General features: G+C 37.4%; 1 protein-coding gene across 1 annotated transcript in view; it reads right to left on the reverse strand.

The window, feature by feature from the left end:
- Positions 1–19,779, reverse strand: part of DNAJC1 (DnaJ heat shock protein family (Hsp40) member C1) — a 224,284-nt gene extending 204,505 nt beyond the window's left edge. Inside the window, exon 1 of the mRNA XM_060659191.3 lies at positions 19,567–19,779. Coding sequence (XP_060515174.3) covers positions 19,567–19,779 — 213 coding nt within the window. The remainder of the gene's footprint in view (positions 1–19,566) is intronic.
- Positions 19,780–19,999: the final 220 nt, after the last annotated feature.

Raw genomic sequence — 19,999 nt, forward strand, 5'->3', positions numbered from 1 at the left:
GTAATGATTCGTCAATCATTAGCTAGAGGTTGTGCTCAAACATCTCAAGCCAGTAAAGCTTCCACTTTTTGATGATGGGTCTGCATGTCAGCAAAGGAACACATTCATAATTTAAGCATTTTATAAGTCTTTTGAGGTTCTTACTTTCTGTTTGACCCCTTGTGTCTCATCTGCACATGCACAAGACCTCTTGTTCAGCCAGGAATGTGTGAAGGTGGGGCCTTCTCCATTCCCTCCTGAATGTGCATGCAGCCTTGTGGATATGCACAGCCTTCCAGATTATAATGAAGAGGCGGGATGTTATCAAGGCCCACGTGACTGTCCTATTCTCTGGATCTCCTGGTTAATTTTCTGACTACTCTGCTGGGTTACTGCTTTCTCTATCTAGGATCACAATCTCAGGGAGGCTGTGATCTTGGCCTTCCCCATTTGTTTGCCACCGAGATAGCCAGTACTCCTGACGGTACTCAATGGCTAGAGAATTTTCTGCACTTCACTCCAAATCAAGTCAGCTCTTCCACCAGCAGTGGTGGAAACTTGCTCTGCCTTGGTAGAACTACCTCACAGACAGAACTGGAAGGAGGGGTGAGTGTAATCCCGAGCAAAAATGCCACCAAATTCCACTTACTTTACCTGAAGTTCACCAGCTTATTTTTTAATTAATGCTTCTCAATTTGTCATGTGCCTTTGTTCAATTTTCAGAGTCCTGAAATAGTTGTTTCATCATTTGGTGAGGGGGGCGGGGGTGGGGGGGGGTGGGAGGAGACTTGCTGAGCTCCTTACTCCATTAATCCAAAAGCCTTGCCTCTTATCTTTCACCTTCTTTCTCTTTTAAAGGAGCCTCTAAACTATGGCTTCCAAATATTTTTGGTCATTAAACTATCTGTAAAAAAATTTTTAATTTTAATATTTATATTTAAATGTCATATATATTTATTCTCTAACTTACATGTAGCCATGAGTATACCAATATATGGTATATTATAAAACACACATGAAGACATAAAATTTTAAAGGGTAAAAGAAATATAAGTGAATAAAGCTTTAACATTTTCTTCCTGAGCCCAATAACTATCTTTTACACCCTGGGCAAGGTAAGTACGTGCTCCTCCACCCAGAAATCTAAACCAGGGACAGGTCATACTTTGCTGATGCCTGCAGGAAGCCAGCACTGTCCAATAAAAATATAATGCAAGCCACATGTAACTTTACGTTTTCTAGTAGTCACATTAAAAAGGGGAAAATTTTTGAAATAGGTAAAATTAATTTCAACAATATTTTATATACACCAATATATAAAAATATTTTGTCCAACATGTAATCAATATTAAAAATTACTGACATATTTTACACTACTTTTTCTACAAAGTTTTCAAAACCCAGTGTATATTTTACATGTGCAGGACATCTCAATGAATAAGCCAAATTTTTGATGGCTAAAGTGAAATGTGGTCCTACCCAAACAATAAAACTGTGTTTACTAGGAAAATATTTTTTACTCGTTCAGTTTTAAAATTTTAATTTTAGTTAATCAAGATTAAATAAAACGTAAAATTAATGTTCTTAGTCAAGCTACATTTCAAGTGCCTGATGTCATATGTGGCTATGGGCTACGGTACTAGACAGCACACTTCTAAACTGTATGCACTGTGTGGACTGAAGAAATTATAATAAGCCTATAATGTAGCTGGTTGTTCAACAGTACCAACAATATGCTGTATATGTGTGTGTAAGCATTCAGAAAAATAATAAAAAGTTAAGAGGCATCAAAGTGTGGTCTCATCCTCAAGACGTATTAGTTGGCTTTCTTGGCTAGGACATCATGGTGTTTGTTTGCTAAAATGAAGAACTATAGCCACACCATACTAAGTATATTTGCAACCATAAAGCTACTTTGACCCAAGCTATTAATTTCTCAAGTGACTAACATCTGAAACTATGATGAAATAGGTTTTGATTCACTGAAATAAATATTAGAAATTATTTGATATTTTTAAAATAACAAAATAAATGGATGGGTTTTTTTAGTCTAAAGTTGTCTGTCCAATTTCCCACTTATAATTATAAATAGGTTATAGGTTAAAGGCAACTTAAAAATACCCATTCAATTTATCTAATAAATATGAAGATATGTTGTTAATTTAGTTTATCTGTGATATAATTATATAGCATTCTTTTTCCAAAGAAATAGAATGTACGTGGCTATATATTACTAATATTAACAGAACTCTAAAAGGAAATATTCACCCCTAAATGAATTAATTCTACTAATCCCACAACTCACTGTTCCCATTAGTCCATGTTATTGTCCCACTTTTGTGCACATATATAATTCCTACAAAATTATAACTAAATGTGAATATAACTTGGTATTTGGCTTTTTTTCACTTATATTATAAGTATTCTTCCATGTTGTTGCGTGCTTTTCACATATAGTATTTACTGAAACATTCTCTGGTTAAAATTTGATTGTTTCCAATTCTTTACTATTATTAGTAATACTATCAAAAGAACTAATGAATTAACAGATATAAAAAACAGGCTTTGTTATCAGTTTTGTAACATAATCTAGATAGTTTTGCATATTCTATGCTATCACAAAAACAAAGGTCAAGAAACATTGCTGCAGAGACAGGGTTGTTATCCACATCAGAAAACCAACAATGATTGTCTGTAAGTGAAACGTCTTTTAAAAAGCTCATTATACCACGGTTGCCTTCCATGTTTGTATCTTTAAATACATCCTTCAGATTAACAACTAAGTATTAAATGTATATAATAATTACAAAACAAACGTACTCCTCAAATTATGTGTAAACTGATTATAGTTAAGTGCTATGAATCCAAAAAGAAGGACTCTTTACCTTTCCTTGTAAATCTGAGTTGTATACTTCTTTCCTTAAAATAAATCATTTATTGAAGCTTCGGTTAAGGATCATTCAATTCCATGAAGTTAATATCCACTGAAATTCTATGATTTTAGTACTGTCATCAAGTTAATTACTAAAACAGTTTTCAGTGAGGTTAACTCTCACTGTCCTATGGTTTGTTTTTTGCATCTTTGAAGACTGAATATAAGAGAACATAAAGTTATTCAGGCCCAGAAAGAGGTTTTGAATATTTTTTATTTTATTTTAGAAAGAGAGAGCGCGCACAAGTAGGGGAGAAGGGCAGAGAGAGAGCATCACAAGCAGGCTTCACACTCACATGGAGTACGATGCGGGGCTACATCCCACGCCCCTGGGATTACGACCTGAGCTGAAATCAAGAGTCAGATGCTCAACTGACTGAGCCACCCAGACACCCCCAGAAAGAGAAAGAATTCAAGAGGCTTGCAAGTAGCATATATTTATAGCCAACATATATACGTGCATATGATTTAACTTTAGGACCATTCATTTCCCCCAACAATGGTTTTGATGACATGTATCTTGACTTTCACTATCTTTCTCTCCACCTGGCATATTTTTCTCGCTAAGGTTCAAGACAAAGTTGAGAACTCTCCTGTGAGCATCTCTAATAACAGGGCCATATACATCACTCTGAGGTCACAGAATCCACTTATTACCATATTCAAAACCTTGTGAGATTCAAGTACTTTAGAAATGTTACTTGACTGTTTTAGCACCCAGACTTGGAATAAAATCCAGGAATAGTGGTCAGAAAGTGAACTGTCTACTGTCCCTTTCAATACCTAAGTAATAGTCTCTTATAGTGCTGTGAATAATAGGCCTGATTATAGTTCTGGATGATAAATGGTTAAATGTTCTTAGATAACAGGAAAACTGGCATTAAAAATAATAATTATTATAAAAGAAATGACGCTTTTAAAAATATTCCAGGGTTAAAGGAACACTGCAAGAACTTGAGGGACTTCCTCCCTAACCCCACTCCAAATACATACCAATGATACGATTTAAAAAGAGAAAACTACCAACACATAGCCATGATAAAACCTAGTTAAGTATCTCTGTAGACAAAAACAAATGGAAACTTGTAGCCCCAATTAGAGCTTAAGGTATAGTCCTACCGGACTCCATACCTACAAGTAGGCAGTACATGAGAAAACGGACTCTCAAAGAGTAATGAGGACTAAACATACTCTACAAAAGGCCTGGGATCAGAGCCTGGCTCAGTGCTTGAGACCAAGAGTTGCAGTGGACTCTACCACCTGTGGGGGGAAAAAGGTAAAAAGTGAAAAGGCGACTACCTGAGGCTACGACTTATAAAATATCACGTATCCTAGATGGTAAGACGCCATGGTTTCAGCCCCGCAGCGGAGACCAGGGCAAGCGATCCGCAGGGCTGGTAGCTGGATCTGCAGTGGCCCTAATATAACCTCAGGAGGGAGCCCTAAGCTGCCTATAGGAGTAAAAGCCACAGCGAAGCCCCTAGGGAGGGCTGCATAGAAAGGAGAAACTCCCACTCAAGATGAACTTAAAAACTAAAATACTATTGAAAGAAAAATAACATTTTAATCATGAAAGAGAAACTACTTCCTTCAAGTTGAACTACCTATGTGTAGTTCTTTATAATAATCTCCAAGTCTAAAAGATTTTTGTATCACAATGATAGGAAGTCTGAAGTAGACACACAACCCGCACAACTGCACACATGGGTCCTGCTTTAGGACTCTGTAACAACGTCTGGGTACAATTTTAATTAAATTAATGTTGTGGTCCATATTATCAAGGCTGGCATTCCCCAAATCATATCATGTTTTCAACTTTTAGAAATTTTCTGTTGCTGACTTTGATGAGCCCAGCAAATCATTTATAGTCATCTCAAATCATGCTGGATGTAATTCCAAGAGAACACAACTATGGTGGCTTAGGTCTTCTCTAGGGTGGATGTGGTACATATCTAAAGACCATGAAAACAAGAAGACCCCAAGGTTGCCTGTATATTTTCTTTGTAATAGCTTTATTGAGGTATAATTGACATACAAAGAATTGTGTGTATGTGTTTTTTTAAGTAACCCTACGATTGTAGAGAGAATCAACAAATAACTATTTTCCTTGTGCATTTTATTTTAAGGCATTTCAGAGCAATAATTTAGAGGGAATATATATTCAGGGGAGCTCCAAAGGAAAAATGCAAATGAAGCTGAAATTAGATGTAAGAATTATGATTTTGGCTTTACATAACAACATTTCCACTGAGTACTATTATCTAAAAACTTAACAGGTTGTTTCATAACCCCACTGTTAGACATAAATAAAACAGGGTGGGTGACCATCTGTTGGGAGACCTATAGAAGAGAGTCCTATATGAGGAAATAGGTTAGATACTGGTGAGATCTCTTCCAACTTCAGGATTCTATTATTGGTTTTTTCATTTTTGTTTTTGTTGGTTTTTTTTCACTCAACATAGAATTCTTAACATCTCTGACCTCAGTGTAATTTCCTTCTTGTACCAAGATTATTTAAAACAACAATAGCTAGATATGAGAATCATCAACATTAAGATCTACTTCTTTTCCTCAACTGTGTATGAAATTACAAAAGGTAAAGTCAAAAAGATCAGCAATTAATTATGCAGTCTAAAGGAAAGCAATACTTATTAGGAACTATGTAGAGGAGGCAGAGGCATCTAGTAAAACAGGGTTACTTGGAATCTCTGACTGATATTTAAAGAGCCAAAATACTGGCAAACGAACAGAGGTGCATCTAGAAATCTCCTTTGAAAACCGTTTAATAAAAAGACAAAATAATCAAAATAGATGCCAGTAGAGAATACAGTGACTGTTTCATAGCTAGCAACATATTTGATGGATGAGTTTCAACATAAATAGAAAGAATGAGCAAAGGTTAAAATTACAGAACACTGGTGAATTCCTGGTTAAAGCAACATTGAAGACAATCCATTAAGTTAATAATACTTGAAGAATTATCAAACAGGCAAATCAGCAAAAGTAAATAACCAATTTGAATTAGATTGATTACTTTAAAACACCCTTATTAGTAGGCAGGCCTCTATGCATGGACGTTCAGAACCCACTGTCCTTAGAAAAGCAGCATCGACTATACTGATAGCCTTTATAGGCCAAAGAAAAGAATGGAAAAATGTACAGATAACTAACTAGGAAAATGAGATTTAGCACAACTCAAACAATCTAAAAACAAAATAAAGCAACAAAAACTATGCTCAGTTAAAATGCAAAAAAAAAAAAAAAAAAAGAAAAGAAAAGAAAGAAAGAAAAAAAGAAAACTACAAACTATATATCCTGACAAAATGGAAGTAGTAATTAGCGATTTTATCCAAAAATATTTAAATCTATCTCTACAACACAGAAATGCTAATTCTCTAAACCTGCGCTTTCCAAAGTGGTAGCCATTAGCCACATTTGAGCACTTAAAACATGCTGTTACAATGCAGAAACCAAATTTATAATTTTATTTGATTAATTTACATTTAAATTTAAAATGTATTTGATTCAGTTACTGGAAAGCTTTTAAGGATGCTTGGAAAAATGAGTACATGAATCTACTTGTTAGCTGTACATTTTATGAAACCTCATGCAGATCAAGTATTTTCTATCAAAATTTAGTATCTGAAGTATAATAGAAGTATAAATGTAAAATACATACCAGATTTTGAAGACAGTAAAAAGCCACAATGTGAACTATCTCATTAATGATCATTTAAAATGTGATTACATGTTAAAATATTTTTGATACACTGGATTAACATACTATTAAAATTATTTTAATGTTTCTTTTTCACTTAAAAAATTTTTTTTTAATGTTTTTTCTTTTAGAGAGAGACAGAGTGCAAGCAGGGGAGGGGCAGAGAGAGAGGGAGACACAGAATCCAAAGCAGGCTCCAGGCTCTGAGCTGTCAGCATGGAGCCTGACGCAGGATTAAAACCCACGAACCACGAGATCATGACCAGAGCTGAAGTCGGACGCTTAACCGACTGAGGCACCCAGGCGCCCCCTTGTTTACTTTTTAAATGTAGCTTTCAGAAAATATAAAATTCCATATGTGGCTTATATTATATATCTATTGCACAGTGCTGCTCTAAGGGATCAGTGGCTTGAAAAAGTGTCAAATGCCAAAAATTTGAAATATAGGTCAGGATTTTTAAGTAAAATATTACCTATCTCCCAATGTCACAAATATTACTTTAGGCTACTCAGAATTTTTTTAAAAATTTTTTTAAACGTTTATTTGTTTTTGAGACAGAGAGAGACAGAGCATGAACGCGGGAGGGTCAGAGAGAGAGGGAGACACAGAATGTGAAACAGGCTACAGGCTCTGAGCTGCCAGCACAGAGCCCGACGCGGGGCTCGAACTCACGGACCACGAGATCATGACCTGAGCCAAAGTCAGATGCTTAACCGACTGAGCCACCCAGGCACTCCTACTCAGAATTTTTATATTTATATATCCAAAGTTATTTGTATTCCCTTCACACAGAGGATTGGTACAAATTCTTTGTGTTACTGCAAACCATGGCAATGTTTAATGGTTATTCCATGATTAAGAATGAGTAAGTAACCAAGTATCTGAAGGACACGAATTCGTCAAAGACTTACTGATTCCTTTAATATTCAGATTTTCACACTGATACAATAAATAATGCTTTTGCATCTATGAGAGCTAAATAAGGATCTTTAGTACAGCAAAGATTTTAGTAAGGTGAATGTTACACATCTATTATACGTACGTATGTGTGTGCATATCTGCATACACACACACACACACACAGGCTTACAAATTTTCCCCTGGAAGAAAAACATGAGAGCTATGTGCCTTTACAGTGCTTTTCCAATCTTTCTTATTTCATGGCATTTCACAGAAAATTGTATTTGTAAAGACACATTGGAGTAAACTGTTAAGGCCACCCAAGGGAAAACACCATTATCTAAGCACAGTTGCTTGTAGCACACCAGTTGGGAAGCTTGATTTTAAAGGTTCACCCAAAACACTGCAAAAATCTCTGACCCATGTTTTATTTTCACCTGACTCAAATTTTATTTTTACTTATGCCTACGGTTGTGAAAACACAACCCCTCAACATTTTTACTGACAATATCCAAAGAAGGCCACAAGATGGAGATATTACGCCATCACCATTTTCATTTGTAATTTATGCATTTTTCCACATTCTGCCCCCTCCCCCCACCGCCATGTATTTCCTACTTTTTTCACCTCAGTGGTATTGCCAGCTATTGTCCCTATCCCTAACACTTACTCTGAGTCCTCTGCCACTCTGCTGTAACAAGCTTTGTTATAGAAGTATTATATGAGTATTATGTGAATACTTTTCTTAATACTAAAAGCAGGCGAATTATTTTCTTCTAGCTCTATTTTTCTACCTCTCTAAAATTAAGGCAATCTTTATATATTTTTCTCCTGTAGGTGAAAATCTTTTAAAAATTTGCTACCCACAAAGTAATAAGCATTCTGAAAGTCATTTACTAGAATACATTGTTACTTTGTAAGGCTATATGGATTTACTTCATGTAGATATTGCTCCAAACTTCTCTGGAACACTTCTTTGAGAACAGTCCTTAAATCAGTTTATGAATCTTACATTAAATTTATATTCAGATCTTTTTATCAGTCCAAACTGCATTTAGCCAAGCTTGCTAACCCAGTTTAGTCACTGAACTTAGCTCCAAATGACTATTAGGTATAGCTAAAAATCAAGTCCATCTTAAAAACTTACCACTAATGAGAATAATCTGCCAAATATGCTGCAGGCTTTGAAGGTGATTCAAAATAAGTGGTTTCAACAATAGTTTGAGAGATGGCAGCATTACTGAAGACCTCTGACACTTCCCACAACTAATTTAAGATCAATCTAATTTACTCTAAGTTAAACCTCATATGCTACTTCTAAAGGCATGATATAAAAAGTCACACATTAATTCTGTGAACTACTACAGATCTTACATAGCATGGCAGTCATTTAAATGTCTAAGCTAAAATGCTTTAAACACAAGAAGTCTATTTCCCATCATAAATTAAAGATCCATTAAAAAATACCGTAAGATATGATATAATCTCTACAAGTAAAATCACAATTTCCAGCTACATTATACGTACATATTATCTTTCTCAAATCGAATTTAGAAACCAACTATTAACCAAAACACCACTTAAAGTCAGAAAAGAACCTAAATACTAATTTTTTATCTGTTAACTAGAAGTGTGGTCATATAAGATTTGCAATATTTTTTAATTACAAAAAGTCAGAGGCTTCCTGGTAATGTATAAATGTATAATGTATAAATGGTCATGGGATAGTATCCTTATCTTATGTGGCATGAATAAAGTCCTTAAAATTGACTGGAAATAAGAAGTCTCTACCTTCCTTCGTAGGCATGTAGATGTACCCTATGATTTCCCTATGATCTCTTTGGACCTTCCCAGTAAATGACAATGATCTTTCTGGTCTTAACTTGTTTTGACTACTGCTCATTATACATGCCACAGTAAAGACTCAGTAAAGTAGCTTTTTAAAATTATTGTGCCTTTAATAATCAGGAGTTGTGTGTGTTCCAGAATTTGTTTAACTAAGGAAATTATTCCCTCTTAGAATTTAGTGTTTGCGCTCAGCAGCATTTTAATATTGCTTCTTTTCCATTTTAATACTGCTGTTTATACTATGATACCCTTTATTTAATTCCTAACCTCAGACTCTTATCCTCAACAATTACTCTTTACCTTTAACAATTCAAATTCTATTAGCTGACTGTGTAGCTACACAGAACTTTATGCTTACTGCCTCACTGGCACTAAAATGGGTGTCTAATAATGAAACACATATTCTCTCTAAACAGAAATGTAGAATGTGGCATACCCTTGCTTTTGCAACATGCCCAATTACAAATGAGATTGCAGTTCATGGATGATATTAAGCAGAAACACCTACTAAATGAATTGTTGAATCCTAACCTTACTTACCTTTTTTTAATGTTTTTATTTACTTTTGAGAGACAGAGAGAGACAGAGCATGAGTGGGGGACGGGCAGAGAAAGAGGGAAACAGTATCTCAAGCAGGCTCCAAGCTCTGAGCTGTCAGCACAAAACCCAACGTGGGGCTGAAACTCACAAACCACAAGATCATGACCTGAGCCTAAGTTGGACACTTAACCAACTGAGCCACCCAGGCTCCCCTCTACCTAATTTAATGTTAACAAGGATTTTAATGAGATCCAAATTCTAGATTAAGTTTCTAATTAAGTCCTAATGACACTCTTCAAAATTTCAGTAAATATAAGTTAGAAATCCAAACATTTAGCTCTTAAAACAGAATACTATGATGTTACTTAAAACACAGTAATCATTTCACCTGGGCTTGAGACACGAAGACTTCAGGGAGACCCTTACCAACCACAGGGATAAAAGAGTTAAAAAAGAATCAGTCAGAAGTGAAAAACTGCAATAACTGAGACTGGAAAAAGGCTTGATGCGATGAACACAAGGCCGGAAGAAGCAAAAGAATGAATAAATGATATAGAAGACAGAGAAATGGAAAATAATGAAGCTAAACAAAAGAGAGAAAGAATAATTATGGAACACAAGAATAGGCTTAGGGAACTCAGTGACTCCACCAAATGTAATAATATTCATATCACAGGGGTGCCAGAAGAAGAGAGATAAAAGGGGGCAGAAAATGTGAGGAAAAAATAGCTGAAAACTTCCTTAGTCTGGGGAAGGAAACACACACATCCAGGAGGCACAGAGAACTCCCATCAAAATCAACAAAAGCTGGCCAACACCAAGACCTATTATAATTAAATATGCAAAATATATGGGATGCTCATGCCGAGTGCAAGTGTCCAACGCTTGATTTCAGCTCAGGTTATGGTCTCACAGATTTGTGAGTCTGAGCCCCACATCGGGCTCTGCACTTAAAGTGGGGGGCCTGCTTGGGATCCTCTCTCTTTCCTCTCTCTGCCCCTCCCTCACTCTCTTTCTCTCAAAAATAAACTTATTTTAATTTGCAAAATATAGTGATAAAGAAAAATTTTTATAAAGAAAATATCTTAAAAGCAGCATGACAAAATAAGTCCCTAACTTACAAGAGAAACCCATAAGCCTAACCGGAGATTTCTCAACCAAAACTTGGCAAGCCAGAAGGGGGTGGCATGATATATTCAAAGCACTGAATGGGAAAAGTCTGTAGCCAAGAACATTCAGAATAGAAGGAGAGATAAAGATTTTCCCAGATACACAAAATCTGAAGGAAATCATGACCACTAAACCAGCCCTGCAAGAAATATTAAAGGGGACTGTCTGAGTGGAAAGACCAAAGGGGACTGTCTGAAAGGAAAGGCCAAAAGTGACAAAGACAAGAAAGGAACAGAGAAAATCTCCATAAACAATGACAAAACAAGTAATAAAATGGCATTAAATACATATTTATCAATAACTACTCTGAATGCAAATGGACTAAATGCCTCAATCAAAAGACAGAGTATCAGAATGGATTAAAAAAAACAAAAACAAAAAATAAAAAAACCAAGACCCAGCTACATGCTGCCTACAAGAGGTTCATTTTAGACATAAAGACGCCTGCAGATTGAAAGTGAGGGGAAGGAAAAACATTTACCATGCAAATGGATGTCAAAAAAAAAAAAATCCAGAGTAGCAATACTAATATCAGACAAACTAGATTCTAAAACAAAGACTATAACAAGAGTTATAAGAACTGTATGTAAGAACTGTACCATGATAAAGGGGACAATCCAACAAAAAGATATAACAATTGTAAATATTTATGCATCCAATATGGAAGCACCCAAATACATAAAACAATAACATACGTAATGGAAATAGATAATAAATAATAGATAATAATACAATAATGGTAGAGGACTTTAATACTCCACTTACATCAATGGACAGATCATCTAAACAGAAAATCAACAAGGAAACAATGGCTTTGAATGACACACTACACCAGATGGACTTAACAGATATATTCAGAACATTCCTCCCTAAAACAGCAGAATACATATTCTTTTCAAGTGTAGATGGGATGTGTAGATCACATACTAGGTCACAAATTAAACCTCAACAAGTACAAAAAAGATGGAGATCATACCATGCATATTTTCTGACCACAACACTATGAAACTTGAGAACAATCACAAGAAAAAATTTGGAAAGACCACAAATACATGGAGGTTAAACAACATACTAATAAATAATGAATGGGTCAACCAGAAAATCAAAGAAGAAATTTAAAAAATACATGGAAACAAATGAAAACAGAAACACAACAGTCCAAAATCTTTGGGATGCAGCAAAAGCGGTCCGAAGAGGGAAGTATATAGCAATACAGATAAAAAGCTAATAAACAGTCTAGCTTTATACCTAAAGGAGCTAGAAAAAGAACAACAAACGATGCCTAAAACCAGCAGAAGGAAGGAAATAATAAAGATTATGGCAGAAATAAATGATATAGAAACTAAAAAAATAATAATAAAATAAAATAAATAAAATGATAGGCCAGATCAATGAAACCAGGAAGTTGTTCTTTAAAAAAAAGTAACTGATAAATCCCCAGCCACACTTACCAAAAAGAAAAGAGAAAGGACCTAAGTAAATAAAATCACAATGAGGAGAAATAACAACCAACACCACAGAAATACAAACAATTATAAGAGAGTATTATGAAAATCTATATGCCAACAAACTAGACAACCTGGAAGAAATAGATAAATTCCGAGAAACATATAAAGTACCAAAACTGAAACAGGAAGAAACACATATGTTTAAAGAGTTAATACTTACTCTTAAACTATTCCAAAAAACAGAAAAGGAAGGAAAACTTTCAAATTCATTCTGAGGCCAGCATTGCCCTTATATGAAAACCAGACAAAGACTCCACTAAAAAAAGAAAACTATAGGGGCACCTGGGTGGCTCAGTCAGTTGGGCGTCCAACTTCAGCTCAGGTCATGATCTCACAGTCTGTGAGTTCGAGCCCCACGTTGGGTTCTGTGCTGACAGCCCAGAGCCTGGAGCCTGCTTCAGATTCTGTGTCTCCCTCTCTCTCTGACCCTCCCCTGCTCATGCTCTGTCTCTCTCTGTCTCAAAAATAAATAAAAACATTAAAAAAAAAATAAAACTATAGGCCAATATCCCTAATGAACATGGATACAGAAAATCTCAATAAAATACTAGCAAACTAAATCCAATAGTACATTAAAAGAATCATTTACCACAATCAAGTGGGATTTATTCCTAGGCTGCAAGTGTGGTTCAATATTTGCAAATTAACCCATGTGATATACCACATTAATAAAAGAAAGGATAAGAACCATATGATCCTTTCAGTATATGCAGAAAAAGCACTGGACAAAGTACATCTATTCATGATAAAAACCTTCAACAAAGTAGGTTAGAGGGAACATACTTCAACATCATAAAGGTCATATACAAAAAACCCACAGCTAATACTATCCTCAGTGGAGAAAAACAGCGTTTTCTCTCTATGGTCAGGAACAAGACAAGGATGTCCCCTCCACCAGGGTTATTTAACAAAGTATTGGGGGGGGCGCCTGGGTGGCTCAGTTGGTTAAGCGTCCCACTTCGGCTCAGGTCATGATCTCACAGTCCGTGAGTCTGAGCCCTGCGTCAGGCTCTGTGCTGACAGCTCAGAGCCTGGAGCCTGCTTCGGATTCTGTTGTCTCCCTCTCTCTCTGACCCTCCCCTGCTCATGCTCTGTCTCTCTCTGTCTCAAAAATAAATAAACATTAAAAAAAAAAAACACGAAGTATTGGAAATCCTAGTCATAGCAATCAGACAACAAAAAGAAATAAAGGCATCTAAATCGGTGAGGAAGAAGTAAAAGTTCCACCATTTGCAGATGATATGACTATATAGAAAACCCGAAAGCCTCCACCAAAAAATAGCTAGAACTGATACATGAATTCAGTAAAGTCTCAGGATACGAAAATCAATGCACAGAAATATGTTGCATTTCTATAGACCAATAATGAAGCAGCAGAACGAAAAACCAAGAAATCAATCCAATTTACAACTGCACCAAAACCCATAAGATACCTAGGAATATACCTAACCCAAGAGGTGAAAGACTCTTAAAACAATAAAATACTGTTGAAAGAAACTGAAAATGACACAAAGAAATGGAGACATTCCATGCCCATGGAGTGGAAGAACAAATATTGTTAAAAAGCCTACACTACCCAAAGCTACCTACATATTTAATGCAATCCCTATCAAAATAACACCAGCATTTTTTCACAGAGCTAGGACAAACAATCCTAAAATTTGTATGAGACCACAAAAGACCCCGAATAGCCAAAGCAATCCTGAAGAAGAAAAGCAAAGCTAGAGACATCACAATTCTGGACTTTGTGTCATATTACAAAGCTGTAGTGACCAAGACAATATGGTACTGTCACAAAAATAAACACATAGGTCAATGGAACAGAAAACCCAGGAATGAATCCACAACTATATGGGCAATTAATATGCAACAAAGCAGGAAAGAATATCCAATGGAAAAAAGACAGTCTCTTCAACAAATGGTGTTGGGAAAACTGGACAGCAACATGCAAAAGAATGAAACTAAACTACTTTCTTACACCATACACAAAAATAAATTCAAAATGGATTCAAGACCCAAATGTAAGACCCATTAAAAATCCTAGAGGAGAATACAGGCAGTAACCTCTTTGACATCGGCTGTAGCAACTTCTTACTAGATATGTCTCTTGAGACAAGTGAAATAAAAGCAAAAATAAACCATTAGGACTTTATCAAAATGAAAAGCTTCTGTACAACTAAAGAATTTATCAACAAAACTAAAAGACAACCTATAGAAGGGAAGAAGATATTTGCAAATGACATATTAAGTTAAGGATTAGTATCCAAAATATATAAAGAACTTATCAAACTCAACCCCCCAAAAACCCAAATAATCCAATTAAAAAATGGGCAGAAGACATGAAAAGACATTTTTCCAAAGAAGACATCCAGATGGCCAACAGGCACATATAAAGATGCTCAACATCACTCATCATCAGGGAAATACAAATCAAAACCACAATGAGATACCACCTCACACCTGTCAGAACGGCTAACATTAACAACTCAGACAACAGACGTTGGCGAGGATGCGGAGAAAGAGGATCTCTTTTGTACTGCTGGTGGGAATGCAAACTGGTGCAGCCACTGTAGAAAACAGTATGGAAGGTCCTCAAAAAGTTAAAAATAGAACTACCCTATGATCCAGCAACTGCGCTACTAGGTATTTACCCAAAGAATACAAAGATACTAATTCAAAAGGATACTTGCACCCAGATGCTCATAGCAGCATTATCTATAATAGCCAAATTGTGGAAAGAGCCCAAATGTCTATGACTGATGAATGGATAAAGAAGATGTGAGATACACACACACACACACACACACACACACACACACACACATATACACAAATGGAATATTACTCAGCCATAAAAAAGGATGAAATCTTGTCATTTGCAACAACATGGATGGAGCTACAGAGTATTATGCCAAGTGAAGTAAGTCAGTGAAAGACAAATACCAGATCATTTCACCCGTCTGTGGAATTTAAGAAACAAAGCAAATGGTCATAGTGGGGGGGAGGGGAAGAGAAAGAGAGAAAGCAGGAAACAGACTCTTAACTATAGAGAACAAAGTGATGGTTACAGAAGGAAGGTGAGTAGAGGGATGGTTTAAACAGGTGATGGGGATTAAGGAGCACACTTGTGATAAACACCGGGTGTTGTGAAGTGTTGAATCACTAAACTGTACATCTGAAATTAATATTACACTGTATGTTAACTAGCTGGAATTTAAATAAAAACTTAAAACACAGGAATCATTTCTCACACTCATTAATATAGAACTCACTTTCACAAGTGTTTTGATGAAAATAAAAAAAGGTTTTTAAAAACATTTATAACTACAGTTTCACTGTAAAATGGGCTATGGTACTGCTTCCAGTCAAAAGTTTCTCTTTTCACAACTCTTCTCCTTCCATCTCTGCACATTTCTATACAAGATAATATTTAAGTGTCTACTATGTACCTAACTATGAAGTAAATAAAGATACCATACCATTTGTCCTAAAAATGAGGCAACTAACTGTCCAAGGTTATAAGTCAGAAACTGGCCTAGTCAAGTTCTAAAAGTCATCAGTCATTCCAATTACAGAGTTTAGAGAGTGACTGAGCCAACTATTTTAGAGCTGGTGGAAAAGGGGATAAAATGGATGCTACGTTCAGTCTCTATCACCCCTTCTATGCTTCTAATTCACCCATATATTCACCCCATATGCTTCTAATTGGCATATGGATATCACAAAAAACAATTTATATTGACTGTCTCCAATTCTTGCCCTTCTTTCTCTCCTAAACCCAATCTAACCAGGCTATTGATCTCACCACCACACCCAAACAGCTCCTGCTGAGGTAGCCAATGGTCTCCACACTGTCATATTCAACAGTCAATTCTCCGAACTCACCTTATTTTTATTACATCAGCATTTCTCCCACTTGATCATTTTCTCCTCTTTAAAATACTCTCTTTACTTGACTTGAAAGAGACCATCTTTTTCTTGGTTTGCCTCCTCCTTCACTGGCTGGTCCTTCTCCATCTCCTTTGCTGGTTCTCCCACCTCTCCCTGACTCAAAGTTTGGAACTTTTTCCTGGTAACTCCAGACTTACATAACCAACTGTCTATATGCCAGGTCCACTTGAATGTTTAAAAGACACCTTAAATTTAGCATGACCCAAGCCAAATTTCTGATTTTCCCCCAACCAGACCTGCTTCTATACCAGGCTTCTCCGTCTCAGTAGATAGCACCTGCAGTTAGACAAGTATTTTATTTAGTTACTGAGGCCAAAAGCTTTAGAATTATCCTCAACTTTTTCTTTCTCATATCCCACATTCAAACAATCAGTAAAATTCTGTCAGCACTTTGTTCAAATTAAATCCAGAATGTGACCAGATTCATTCCTACGTTCCATACCACAAAGTATCCCACTAAGAAACGACATATATACAAACGATCCTCAACGTGACAACCATTCTGAAATTTAAGTCAAATCATGTACCTCCTCTGTTCAACTCTCCAACATGGATCCTCAACCTACTTATAAGTAATAGCCAAAGTCCATGACTCTGATCTCATCTCCTATTACCGTCCCCCTGGTTCACCCTGCTCCAGCCACGCTGGCTGCCTTGCTATTCCTCAAACATCATGCATGCTCTTGCTTCAAGGTCTTAGCATTTACGGCCTGCCTTTCTTGAATGTTCTTCCCCAACTTGTGAACATGACTCACTCCCTTCCTCCTTCAGAGGCCTTTTCTGACCTCCTGACATTTATATTTACGTGTTTGGCCGTTTACCATTAATTCCAACCCCCCCCCCCTACTAAAAAGTAAGTTTCATGAGGCTAGGGGGGTTTGTTTTATATACTAGACTAGTGCTTAAAATTCAGCGGGCACCAAATAAATCTCTGTTGAATAGACAACAAAACTGATGAGTGTATACAGCCAGGTTGCAACTCTGAGTAACCTATCTACTTTGTCCTGGTCCCTCATGTCTGGCTAGTCACCAAAAGATCGACTGGCTCTGAAAATTACACATTCAGGACCGAAAAGAGGTTGCATTTGTCTCTACCAAACTTCTGGTCCCCTGAAAGTCTTCCAAGAAAGTTAAGATTCAGTGTAATGTAAGGAACTTCTTCCAATCAGTGTCTCTGCTTGGGTAGAATAAAATTTCTTCTGTCATTCTTTCCAATTTCAACACAACTAGATAGAGAAACACAGATGAAAACAATTTTCAGGATCCTTCTTTTCAAATTCTACCTTCACATAGAATCTTCTTGATTATCTATGCTTCTTTATTTTCCCATCTTTGCCGATATAGTTAAGTGCTTTGGTTGTTCACACTGCCTAATTAACTCTGAAATTAAACTGCATGAAACTATAAATGAAAATTCTATGAGGGTTCACATGCAAGCTAGATTATATAATCTAAATTTTAAACTACTGCTACTAAATTTCTGTATTCTTTTAAAGGGGCTTAATTTTCCTTAAGTAACTGGAAAGCATCTTCAATAACTTTGGACAGGTTACGTATAACAGGTTATATATAACCCTGTACGGAGTTTAACCAATCATGATAAATTCTAAAAAATATTCTTGATTTTTAAGGCATTCTTAAAAGTCTTCAGAGTTATATTTTCACCAAAGATTTTTAAACATATTGTATGATCATTTACTCTGAAAATGAGGTATATTTTGTCTCCATAAGTAGGAACTGGCACCAAGTGAAGATAATGAATATAGACAGATATCACATAATTACTTGCATGTAAGAATCTGAAGTGTGAATGCTTACGCTTTGTAACTCTTACACAAATGAAATCGTTAAAATCACGGTGGCATGGCAAAATTTTATATTCCATTATATTTCATTTAAACGTAAGTTTCCATTTATTGTTAAGTTCAACAGGTCATACAAATTTATGATAACCTATAGGAGGAAAATGTACGTTTCATATCTAGTCGAAGTGTACCTGATGACAATTATTGGTAAACCTTATTTTTTTTTTTAACCCACGTAACTATTCACAGCATTTTTGAAGGGTTCAGTCAGATCGTGTGAAATCCTGTCTTTCACCCCATAATCCTTAAATCAGTGAAATGTCATTTTATTTGACAGTAGGTTTCAGACAGAGATTGGATATACAAGCTCACTCACGACTCCCAAGGTAGGAGTAAAGATCAACAAACGGACCTTACAAGTTAGTCTCAAGCTAAAAAAGAAAAGGAAGAGAAAAAGAAAGAAAACAATCCTGTGCTACTGGTTGGGCTTCTCTCTTCCTGTAGCACCCAAAGCGCCTCCAATGCCCAGAAAACTTAATAGCTCCCTCTAATCTAATTCCAGGACCAACACGGTGGAGGTTTCAAGATCCTCCCGGTTTCCAAATTGTGATACGCACCCCTATCCAACAGGCTAAAAAGTCCAAAGTACAGCGCAAGAAAAACTTCTGCCGCACGGACGCCAACCAAAATGCATTCCCAATCTTCCCGGAAAGGAAGAAGCAAGGCAGCAGCTAAAATAAAAAGTGTAACCGGGTAGGTGAAAATTTAGGGGAGACACGACTTTCTTTCCACATTCAGGGGCCAAGAAAGGAAAGGTGTCAAAGGTCTACTTATACCACTCTTCCTTCTTCCTCCAGCACAGCTGGGTGGAAGGATCCTCCGCAGAATGGCAGAGGAAAGAGAAGGTATCACCAGGCCAGGGGCACCGTCCAACCTGTCACTGAGACCGGAACTCAAGAGGAGCACCGCGAAGAGGAACTGGGGGAGGGGGACAAATCGTGCGGTCAGGGTTCCGAAGAGACCCCGGTGGGCCGAGCAGAGGAGGACAGCCAGAACCCAGGCTAACCAAGCCCTGGCCGCGGTGCCCGGCTCCCTCCGAGGAAAGCGGGTCAAAGCCCTCCCCGCAACCCTCCCTTCCGCCCCGACCTGCACGTTTCTTCCCTCGAGCGGCCAAAGGAAGCGCAGCATTTGGGCCGGCCGGCGGCCCCGCTTACCTGCTCCACTCCGAGGAACTGGTAGAAGTTGAGCTGCACCTCCTCCACCAAGTCAAATAACTCCAGGTCTCCACTCTCCCAGCCGTGTGCCGGCCCTACAGCCGCCAGCAGCAGCAGCAGCAGCAACAGTAGTGGCGGCGGCGGAGGGAACCGCACAAGCCGACGCCGGCGGCGCCGAGGAAGCCGGGCCGGCCGGGAGCAGGTAGCCGTCATCGCGCTGGGCTCGGAAAGGTCACCCGCCTCAATGTGCCGTCGGCCGAGACCGGGGACGTGGCGAGCTCCACGGGCTGTGGGAACAGTGCCTGTCAGTCAGAAGCACGGGCAGCCGCACCGGAGAAGCCCGCCCGGCGGTCCGCCCCAGCGGCAGGGCAAAGCTGGGCGAGGCAGGGCGGCAGGAGCCTGCGGATTCAGCGGCGGGAGGGCGGGCGGGGCC

Source organism: Panthera onca, chromosome B4, assembly GCF_046562875.1.
Source record: "Panthera onca isolate mPanOnc1 chromosome B4, mPanOnc1 haplotype 2, whole genome shotgun sequence".
NCBI lineage: Eukaryota > Metazoa > Chordata > Mammalia > Carnivora > Felidae > Panthera > Panthera onca.